Source organism: Gadus chalcogrammus, chromosome 9, assembly GCF_026213295.1.
Source record: "Gadus chalcogrammus isolate NIFS_2021 chromosome 9, NIFS_Gcha_1.0, whole genome shotgun sequence".
In the NCBI taxonomy this organism is placed as follows: domain Eukaryota; kingdom Metazoa; phylum Chordata; class Actinopteri; order Gadiformes; family Gadidae; genus Gadus; species Gadus chalcogrammus.
Window position 1 is genome coordinate 19909980 of NC_079420.1, and position 11461 is coordinate 19921440.

The following is an 11461-nucleotide window of genomic DNA, read 5'->3' on the forward strand; positions in this document are numbered from 1 at the left end:
TTGGTTGACAACGTAATTATTTCATTGCACCATGCAGTCTCATTCGGTCAGTGGTCCCTGAGTTCATGTTGTTGGCTGGATGCTCTGAGACCAGCGGTTTCGGTGGCTGGAATGATGGGGTGCATGTTGTTGGCTGGCTGCTCTGAGATCAGCTGTGTCCGTGGCTTGATGGGCTTCAACAGCGTGCATGTGTCGAGTAACCAAGCATGTTTTTTTAGCTTGTTTGAGTTGTGTGACGAGAAGGAAGGGCGATAGGGCCACCTGCCACAAGGGCTTGCCCTTTTTCATTCATCTTCCCTTTTAACTGGGTGCCAAATTCATGTGGGCCTGAGCTCCTTAAAGACATCAGCAAATATTGAAGGGCCCCGTCCAGACACAAACGCATCTGTTATCACCCATCGTCTCTGTGGACGAAGGAGTGTGAACAGCAGCCGTTCTGTGGCATGAAGCGTCCATGTCGGGACTCTTGGCAAGGCGTCGAACTTCAAACAAATGATTACTGATTATATGGAAATGAGTTAAAAAATAAAGAGCCTAGCTGGCTACTGACGTCAAAGTCAGAGAGTTGTACACAACCCGGTAGGAGATAAATAAAGAAAAGAGGAACAGAGATACCATTACTAAGTAGCCTACCTCCTACCACCTTTCTCCCCCACGTCGTTTGGTTTTGATCAGGTGACCCTAAGGTTAATCGCTGACATCATCATGGGCTCTTCCGTCTCTGAGAGTAGTGATCGTGATAGTATTAGAGCATTACACGCAATACAAATAATTGTAAAAATACAACAAATAAAAAAGTTGATCGTCTCAGGGAAGTGAGGCTGCAGCTTCTCCAGATCTGTATCGGATGGATCAGTCCGATACAGATCTATTAGCAGCACCCAACATGGACTACAATGAACCGAAAGCAATGTCAATTGTGCTTGTCTACGTGTGAAGGTAGTCACGGTGTTCCTTATATACAACTACATATAAACGCTGACATACACACTCGTATATTGCTCTAATGTTGTCCCACTTTAGTCTCCAAACAAACCAAGGCGCCCACTTTCCCTACTGCCGACGTTAGGGCAATCGCAGCGCCATCGAAACTACCTAGTGGGACTGGTATGTCCAGTTTGATCCACCTGGTCGAGACTCCGCCAATCATGAACGTGCCACACACTGAGGTATGTTGAGTTGTGTTGAACACTTCATGCTCGAACCCACAGTAGATCCACTGATGGCTACTGGAAGACTGTTTTACGTTTGACGAAAATTGATCAAAAACTTGGTTTGACAAACTTTGAGGCGCGTCAATCTTTAGAAACAAGGAAGCACATCGCTACTGGACAGGTAAGCCTACTATATATATTTTTTCTTCGTCGAAATTGGCATACGCGTTGAGTTTTTATGTAAGTTATTTAGCAGTGAAAGTTATAAGAATATTTTACATTATGTAACTCGTTTAAACGATCTAGTTGAGTTGTGCCTACAGTGCTTTTGTTTGAACAACTTGTTAATATGTGTTAGTTTTCTTTGGATAAAGTTGTACAATTAAGTAATACAGTGACAATTTTGGATATAATTAACCGCACAAGTTATAATAAATGAAGTCTGGCAGCAGTCATTACACAGCTATATGCCTCCATATAAAGTGCATAGCAAATAAATATAATATTCAGTGTTGATCCTGAATATGTCACCTGACTAAAGGATTTGGATTATTTATTTGACTGTTTTATGTTTGTTTTAAAGCCATTATTTAAAAAAGATGGAACCCAAGAAGAAACCATTCTTCTTAAAGTTCCTGCAGCCGAAGAAGGCAGGTAAAAAGACAGGCGACAAGCAGGGAAAAAAACTGGCCCACAGACGTAGCATCTCGTTCCCTGACCTGCGGATGCTGCCGGATGCGGGCCTTCCGGACTCGCCGGGCCCCGCCAGCTCTCCCTCTCAAAGTGACAACGAATCCATTGCCAGTGAAAACATCCCTTGCGAGCGGCCGTCCTCAGACAGAGCAAACTATGACGTGGCCCCCGTGCTGCGGTACCCTCCCACCAGGGACTACGTGGACAACAGGATCACGGCACCTGCAGAGAGCTTCAACCACTTCGACGACTCAGACTATATCAGGCGACGCATGAACTCCTCCGGCAAATGGAGCTTTCACAGTGAACCAGGCAGGGTCCCCAGAGCCAACGTGATGGAGCCCGCGCCCTCTCTTCTGGCCCTTCCCGTCCCGTCGCCCAGACACGTCTCCGCCAACCAGCTGGTCGCACGGCTGGCGGCGTTGGACGGGAGGGAGAACTTCGACCGATCGGACACCTCCTCCGTGGGGATGTCGGAGGCGGTCTCCTCGGCGCTGTCCAGGGCCAGCTCCTTCGGGGATCAGGTGAGGGGCCCGGCGTCGCCGTCCTTCTTGCGGGTGTCCCCGTCGCAGGGGCCCCGGGAGCAGGCCGAGCGCTGGGCCCCGCTGCCCGACGGCTACTCGGACGAGGAGCGCGGCGTGGTGACGTGGAACACGGACTCGGAGGACCAGGACAGGGAGATCATGTCCCAGTACTTCTCCAAGCTGGAGGAGAACCCGGCAGAGGAGGAGGAGGAGGAGGAGGAGCAGGAGGAGGAGAACCCGGCGATGGATCCCGATGAGGTCAGTACTGCCGCGGGCCGTGACGGGGGTTTCAGCCATGCGGTCACGAGCGCGTCACCTGGGTGCCTCTTGACTTGAAATTCAAGAATCACCCAGCAAACCAGTTGTTATTGTTATTCTAATGGTGAGGAAGCTCTGCGAGGGCGGCTTGGGAACTTCCTACAGAACCCACATAGTGACAGCATGACGTCCGGACTGATTTATTTACCTGCCAGGAACAAAGCATACACCCTTGTGTTCCTGAGCGTACATGTGTGATTCATCATGGGGATGAGTGAGACAACCAAAGTTATGCAGCTGTTAAAGCCATTTGTTACTTATACTACACATAACTATGTCATGTCCCTGACTTTCTTTGCTTATACTCAAACTTTTATTGTTCATAATTTGTAGTTGTTTCATATTGCAGCACTACAGAGAATGTGGGATGTTTACTACAAATTGATTGTTTTCCCCTCATGTTCCCTGAAAGTTCCCTTGATTTATGTTCCAGTGGTCAGTATATAGAATGAACAATATAGTGTGTGTGTGTGTGTGTGTGTGTGTGTGTGTGTGTGTGTGTGTGTGTGTGTGTGTGTGTGTGTGTGTGTGTGTGTGTGTGTGTGTGTGTGTGTGTGTGTGTGTGTGTGTGTAGTGCTTGTCCATTGCAACGTCACATCACAATAACCACCATCATTTTTCAAGTATAGGAGCATTGGATTGTTAGTTATTATGTTGGTATTGTAGTAATTGTTTTATGGCCATTGGTTAATTCATTAATTAGTTAAGTAATCGTTAATTATATTGTTGTGTTTGAAAGTGCCACAGTGTTTCTCACAATAGTGCAGGTGTATCCCATGATGATTCTGATATACAAGCCCTATAGCATCTTATTTAACCAATACCATGATCAAAAACGGTGGAACAAACAGAACCGTGAAACACCTAAAACGTAACACCCCTAGGTATGTAGTCATAAAGTCTACACCATATGTAACATGTAGCCTACCTTTGGGCTTGTAAAGCACACAGCTTTTTTTTAAATATTTAAATACCTTTGTGATCTTTGTTCACACTAAGAGCATTGCATCTTGTGGTTTCTGGATTTTAAAGAACTCCATTCTTAAAAACCTGAAATTCAAGTCAGTGCCTCACCAGGTTGTTTGTTTTGGCTCCCATAAAAACAATCAAAGAACTGCAATGTTTCCAAATGCGTTGTACTCAGACACCCCACATTTCATACATATCTCTCAGAACACTCAGTATTGCACTGAACTGAACTTATTCTTCCAATTCCACCACACAGGCCCTCTACATCTCACAGAGACATAAAGAATTATGGAGAAACCCATAGAATAGACACAGAAACATTAAATTCATTTTTCGAATGTGTCCCGAGTTTAGTGTTAACTCTACAGTCGTTTCCCCTTCTTCTGTGCAGGTGAACGAGCAGGATGACCTCTTCGATGAGGTGAAGCGGGATCTGTCCGACAACTCTGTGAGTAGTGACAGGACTGGTCTTTCACTTATCGGAAGGACTCGGCTGAACTATCTAGAGATATCTCTTATTATCTCTTTATCACTTGTTTTGTTTCTAAACAGGCCGGGCCATCAGCTTCCCCTATAAGCCCTCTCCAAAGCCAGAGATACCTGCTGAACATCAACCTGAAGGAGGGGAAGAACCTGGCCATTAAGAACAGGCGATCTGGTAGGTCAAGAGATATTGGATTACTGTGATTCATACAATTACTAATGAATGAAATGCATATACTGTATATATTTTTTGTAAGCCCAAAACAGAGCCATTTTCTTGGTGACTTAGGATTTGGCAAGAAGCCCATCTGGTCAAGATGGGCTTGTATAAGACTAGTCTCTTCTGACTAGATTCCATTGCAAGAAGTACCTAAAGTATGCAGTCTGACCTTGAAAAGTATTTACACCAGGAAAACAGGCTATGTAGGAAATGGAGACAAACAACACGTGATCTGTGTTTTCCCTGATCAAGAGGCATGCAATATTTGAGTATTCCTCACTCTCTCGTTATTATTGTGTAAACTCACACTTTAAATATTAAATCTTTCTCCAAAAAACGAAATGTGTAGAGATTTTACAAATTTCGTAGGAATAAAAGCAGCCCCATACATTACCATTTTTATAAACATCTATTGCTGGCAATTCTGTTAAAAGATTTCTTTGCATTAAGAACCTCTTTTTGTGTTGTCTGATCAAATGTATTTTTTCGGAGGGAGACTTAAATGAAAAGGAGCGAGAGAGACAGACAAAAGAGAGGATGGGGGCTGGTTTAAAAAACAAACCTCCATCTGTCATTTCATCATGCTCCCTTGACCTCTTCCTTGTGGCCTAATTGGCCCGGTAGCGGGTAGCGGTTAAGTTTTGACGGCAGCGACCTCAAGTGGCTACAAATTGAACTGCAGTGTGAGTGCTGCATCGCGGGACACTTTTTTTCTCAATCATTTGTCCTACACATTTTATATGATACATGTTCCAAAATCCCTTAAAGAACATAGCTCATTTAAACAGTGTAATTGCAATTGTAGTCTAGCTGAATAGATTCTGGGATTTGAAATTAAAAGAATGTATGTCCTATGAATCACCTCAAAGTGTTGGGCGAGCCCCACCGTTCTATATGCTGACACCCAGGCCAGACCTGCTCTCCCTGGCAGTCAGGAGCCTTCCTCCCCCTGGCAGCAAGGCCCCATAATGATGCAATACCCACACGCCCTCTGCTCTGCTCCACTTTGCCCCACAATCAACACCCCGCCAAAGCACCCATCAACGACCAAACACGGTCATTACATATTCTGAAAGGGTCGCGGCCCCCCACGTCCACCACACTCACACATTTGCTGCCCCCTGACCCCGGTCCTATATTTCATATCAATATATAAATGAATATATTTCTTTTGCGTTTCGCCCGCCACCCGTCTCCGTGGTGCCGTGTGGGGCTCTCTCCGTCGGCCTCCCTCTCTCTCTCTCTCTCTCTCTCTCTCTCTCTCTCCCTCGCCCGTCCGCTGCCACATTCTGCTCCTGTCAAGCTGCCTGGAGGTTCCCCGTCACTGGCTGGCAGGGCGGTGCCGCTGTGGGTCCTGGCTGCCTGGGCGAGATGTTCATTTGGAGTGGGGAGCTGACAGGCCTGACAGCCCATCCCCACAGGGCCTTTGTCATGTGATTCAGCCTCCCTGCAGGCTCTCTCAAGCACCCCCTTTATTCCCGTATACAAATGAAGGCATTGGACTGGCTTTCATTTTCTTTTTTTTTTCTTGTGGGGGGGGGGGGGGGCAATCTGCATGCCACAGCAGAGACAAAGACGCGCTGTACCCCCGTGGGCCGCGCTGCCTCTCTCACACCCCCTCTCAGCCGGCCGGGAGATTAGCACTGGTTGCTTCTCGCCGCCGTGCTCGGCCGCCCGCCGCATGCCGCCTAGTGTTTCCACTCTTCTACCAGTAAACAGCTCTACGCTCGCTCCTCTGCCAAAGGACCCCCCTCAAACACTCACTCAGTCGCTCGCTCACACACACACACGCGCAGGCACGCACACACACACACACATTCACACACCCTTCCCCCCCATAGTGGTTGAATCAAAGAGCTGCTGTGTGTGTGGGTGTGTATGTGTGTTTGTGTGGGAGTGTGTGTGTGTGTGTGTAAAAATACAGTGTGTGTGTGTGTGTGTGTGGGGGGGGGTGTGTGGGTGTGTGTTTGTGTGTGTGTGGTCAAATACAGTGTGTGTGTGTGTGTGTGTGTGTGTGTGTGTGTGTGTGTGTGTGTGTGTGTGTGTGTGTGTGTGTGTGTGTGTGTGTGTGTGTGTGTGTGTGTGTGTGTGTGTGTGTGTGTGTATGTGGTCAAATACAGTGTGTGTGTTTGTGTGTGTATATGTGTGTGTATATGTGTGTGTATGTGTGTGTGTGTGTGTGTGTGGTCGAATACAGTGTGTTTGTGTGTTCTCATCCGTAATATGTGTTTTTATTCATGGTGATGTGTGCTGTGTGAAATATATAGTAAATCGCGGGAACAATCTTTGGATATTTTAGACCATTTTCATTCTCTTTACGCCAGGAGCGTTATGTTACCAAAACACTCGATAGCTCACCGTCCAGCCAATGCCCCACCTGATCACTGACGTCTTGACCGTAGCGGGGTGTGTTGATGTGTGTTCCAGCCACCAGTGATCCCTACGTGAAGTTCAAGATTGAAGGGAAGCAGTTCTACAAGAGCAAAGTGGTGTACAAGAGTCTAAACCCCCACTGGAACGAGTCCTTCTCACACCCCCTGCGAGACAAGGACCATGGCATCGAGGCCCGGGTACCCACTGCTGCCCTCTCCTGCACAGATCAACACATCCCCGGGTGCTGTCCCCGGGCCACGGAGAGAGGCCTCAGGTTCTTTTGTAACACATTGTGTCTTTTTCTGTGTGTCCAGGTTTACGACAAGAATCTGACCAGTGATGAGTTCATGGGCTCCACCATGATTTCCATCAGCAACCTGGAACTGTACAAGTACGCTCTGCCTTCCGTTCTCGCATGAAATAGCAAAATAAAAAAGTTTTTTCCAACGGAGGTCCTTAAGTCCAGTCCTTTGAAACTTCTTCATACTGTTGTTTGTGAACAGGAACTACGAGATTGAGCTGCGTCTGGATGATCCTAAGAGTAAAGAAGATAACCTGGGTTCCATCGTCGTGGACCTCTGTTTGATGTACAGAGATGCAACCATCAAGAGGAACCCGGTAACACACATACTTTCTGAGAGTTTTTGCTGACATGAACCGTTGCTGTGTTCATTTATACTGATGTGAATTCTTGTTTGATTTACAGATCAACAGATGGCCACAAAAGAAGAATAAGGTTCGTATTTAAAGTTTTTTAATTATCTGTATGCATTACTTGTATCTAGTTTTTGTAAGCGGTGCTTGCAGGGGTTGTTTCATTGTGGAGGACCACTAGGGGGCAGTAAATCACTGTGCAATGAGGCCGCAAAGAACGAGGTGCGTGCCAAGGATTTAGGCCTTTGTGTGTAACCTTGATTCGAGCTGTGGGTTTCTCCCATTTTTTACAGCACACTGTTCTTGCAGAGCATTGCTATATAATCATTACAAACAGCATCATTATTTCCCCAAAAACAAAACAAAAAACTTCGTAGCTCACATATTTTCTAAAATCACAACCTATTTCTTGAAACTCTTATTCGATAAAATAGACTATTTTGCTGATTATTTTTTTTTATTTCTTATTTGGTCGGTAAGCACACTTACACCCAGTTAAATGTCACATCTGCTCCCTCTTTTAATGGTCACGGAGACAATCTCAGTTGGATATTTTACAAAAGAAATGAAGCAATTTCATCCACGGTGCAGGTTGTCCCTGCAGATGGCCAGAGGGACTCAGGGAGGGAACCAGAAACGTGTGATGGGATTTTATGGGAACGTGTCGCCCAAATCACAGTGCTAATTTAACAACGCTGCGATGCTAACTTCATGCCTGCATCTTTTTTGGGGGGTTTTTCGCTTTCCCTCTTTTTATTATTTTACCACGTAGAATATCCTTTTGAATTTAACACCTATCCTGGTGGGTGCTGGAGGCACAGCCCCCCCCCGCTCCCCGCACCACACACACACACACACACACACACACACACACTCACACACACACACACACACACACACACACACACACACACACACACACACACACACACACACACACACACACACACACACACACACACACACGCACACACACTCACACATGCACACACACACACACACACACACACACACACACACACACACACACACACACACACACATAGCTCCGTCGCACTACCCCCCCCACCACCACCACCACCACACACTCTCTCTCGAAGGACCTCCGCTCGTGTGTGTGTGTGTGTCCAACAGGGAGCAGGGCTGTATGGGAGGGGGTGGTTGAGGAGAGGGGGCGGGGTGGGGGAGGGGGTGGCGTTGGTTGGGTGGGTGGGCTGTGCTGTTGGAGGCAGGCTGCCAGCGCGGGATGCCTGAGATGGTCAGACTGATAATTCCCAGGCACGGCGGGGCAATAACCCAGATGTTAGGGACGCAATGTCCCAGCTGTGGACGGACAGAGGCGAGGCAGCGTCCCGCCAAATGGGCCGGGGGTCCGAGCTCATCCGGTGGGTCCCCATATGCCGTCCCCCCCCAGCATATGGAACCCATCGCCGCGGCCCTTTTATGAACCAGGAATAGGCCCTCTTTAGGGGCCACTTACAGTTAAGTGGAATTGTTTTATTGGCCGCCGAGATAGAAATGTGTCCAAGATAAACACCCGGGATGACTTGGGCCGGGGCCTGGTTTATATCAGCCCTCCCCCCTCCCTCTCTGCTCCCCCCCTCCCTCTCTGCTCCCTCCCCTCCGCTTCTTTTGGAAGGGGTCATGTGGGGGGGCTGATATTTATAGGCCTGTGTGTCTGTGGTGTTCCATGTTAATTCAAGTCCCTGAGATGTGCTTTGATCCCCCCCCCCCCCCCCCCCCCCCACACACACACACACACACCCGCCCCAGGATTGGGGTGGTGGTTGGGGGGGGGGGGGGTTGACCCTGTATTCAACAGAGGAGGGCAGACTGGGAGCTTGGGTGGTTGACGGGGAATGGGGTGGTGGTGCTGGGCAGTGGAGAGTTGGTGTAGGGGGGCTGGGGTGGTGGCATTGGGGGCATGGAGGGGCGGTATAAGGGGGCTGGTTGGAGCCTTGTCGGCGCGGGGCGGCCCAAGGAGCCGGGGCAGTCAGAGGGGCGGAGGGGCGCTCCGCCGCTAACACCCCTCTCTCCCTCCTGCTCTCTGAGAGAGGGCGAGATATGGGGACGGCCTCTCGCTTGGCACACACACACCTCTTTTATGATATGCATAAAAATAGCCCTATCCTTTTTTTCCGGGGTGCGTGTGTTTAAGTTCTTCACTTTCACGGCAGCGTTTAAAATAACACTTTTTTATTCCGTGCCGCTGGTTCGTCTGGAAACGGGCGGGAAACGTCAGCGGCACGCCGTCCAAAGGGTCGCCGTCGACGACGTGCCGCGAATACGCGTGTCCACGATGGGCTGATGAGAGAGAGAGAGAGAGAGAGAGAGAGAGAGAGAGAGGGGGAGAGAGAGAGAGAGACAGAGAGAGAGACGGAGAAAAGAGAGAGAGAGAGAGGGAGAGAGAGAGAGAGAGAGAGAGAGAGAGAGAGAGAGAGAGAGAGAGAGAGAGAGAGAGAGAGAGAGAGAGAGAGAGAGAGAGAGAGAGAGAGAGAGAGGAGAGATGGAGAGAGAGAGAGAGAGAGAGAGAGAGAGAGAGAGAGAGAGAGAGAGAGAGAGAGAGAGAGAGAGAGGGAGAGATGGAGAGAGAGAGGGAGCTCAGCGCTCTGCATCATTACTCACCACTACCTGCTGTCTGGTCCTCGGCACGCCAAGAGTCCTGCCTCTCGTCGCCGGGCTGTGATGAGTGGGACTGTCACAGCCAGGGACATCTGGCTGTCGCTCGCTGGCTGACGTGCCCCACACCCTGCCCCCTCTCTCTCTCTCTCTCTCTCCCCCCCCCCTCTCCGTCTGCACCCCCCTCTCTCTGTGGTGTGGACTGGCTGTCAGTGGTGGATGTGCTAATGTTCTCCAGCAGAGATGCGTTGCTGCTGCTGCTGTATAAAACCTCTTGTCCTACTTTCATGCACTCCGAGCGCCGGGAGGTGCCAAGATGAGGAAAATACACAGTTGTGTGAAGTGTGTGTCTGTGTGTGTGTTTGTGTGTGTGTGTGTGTGTGTGTGTGTGTGTGTACTCAAACATACAGAAACAAACACACTTGAGTGTATTGGGATGTGTTAATGAGTGTGTGTGTGTGTGTGTGTGTGTGTGTGTGTGTGTGTGTGTGTGTGTGTGTGTGTGTGTGTGTGTGTGTGTGTGTGTGTGTGTGTGTGTGTGAGTTTGTGTGCATGGCGGTTTGGGTGTGTGAGTGTGTGGCTGTGTGTCTGTGTGCGTGTCTGTGTATGTGTGTGTGTGTGTGTGTGTGTGTATGTGTGTGGGTACTTGGATGTGTGTATCGGGGGTCCTGACTCACCCTCACACCCTTCACCCTCCCACCGCCCCCAGGGCCCCCAGCAGCTGCAGCCCCCGGGCCAGCCGGGCAGCCAGACCCAGACCCAGACCCAGGGCAGCCTGCAGAAGAACCAGGTGTGGACGGGCGTGTACAGCATCACCCTGGTGGAGGGGCTGGACCTGCCGCCGCAGGGCCCCGCCGACCTCTACGTCCGCTTCAGGCTGGCCGACCAGAAGTACAAGAGCAAGGTGGGTCCTCGCCCCGCCCCTGCTGGTCTCTGACGGGCCCCCGGGCCGCTGGAGAGGTGGCTGGTCTTTCTCTGGACCGGTGGAGAGGTGGCTGGTCTCTCTCTGGACCAGTGGAGAGGGGGCTGGTCTCTCTCTGGACCAATTGGTTGGTGGCTGGTCTCTCTCTGGACCGGTGGAGAGGTGGCTGGTCTCTCAGGGGTCTCTGACCGGTGGAGAGGTGCCGGACGTTCTGTCCATCCGTCTCCCATTCAGCGACGTTATTTTCGCCTATTAAAATATCCCTTGCTGGTTTATTAGCGTTCCGGTGTCGTGGGAAGTCTGTGTTGCCATCTCTCCCCCCCAGAGTCCCAGCAGGTTTCTGTCAGGGACTCACCTCCACCTTGGCTCACTGGGCCGTGGCAGAGGCAGCTCATTAGTGCTGGGCGAGGGCTGCCAGTCGCCTCTCTCTGTCGCTCTCCGTGTCTCTCTGTCTCTCTGTCTCTCTGTCTCTCTCTCTCTCTCTCTCTCTCTCTCTCTCTCTCTCTCTCTCTCTCTGCCTCCTCTCTCTCTC

General features: G+C 49.8%; 1 protein-coding gene across 1 annotated transcript in view; it reads left to right on the plus strand.

The window, feature by feature from the left end:
* Positions 1 to 710: 710 nt before the first annotated feature.
* LOC130389220 (multiple C2 and transmembrane domain-containing protein 2-like) overlaps positions 711 to 11461 on the plus strand; it is a 17451-nt gene continuing 6700 nt past the window's right edge. The window contains exons 1-9 of the mRNA XM_056598896.1: positions 711 to 1335; positions 1738 to 2629; positions 4050 to 4106; positions 4211 to 4316; positions 6789 to 6931; positions 7049 to 7125; positions 7238 to 7352; positions 7441 to 7470; positions 10717 to 10911. Of these exons, the coding sequence (XP_056454871.1) occupies positions 1754 to 2629; positions 4050 to 4106; positions 4211 to 4316; positions 6789 to 6931; positions 7049 to 7125; positions 7238 to 7352; positions 7441 to 7470; positions 10717 to 10911 (1599 nt within the window). The 5' untranslated portion in view covers positions 711 to 1335; positions 1738 to 1753. The remainder of the gene's footprint in view (positions 1336 to 1737; positions 2630 to 4049; positions 4107 to 4210; positions 4317 to 6788; positions 6932 to 7048; positions 7126 to 7237; positions 7353 to 7440; positions 7471 to 10716; positions 10912 to 11461) is intronic.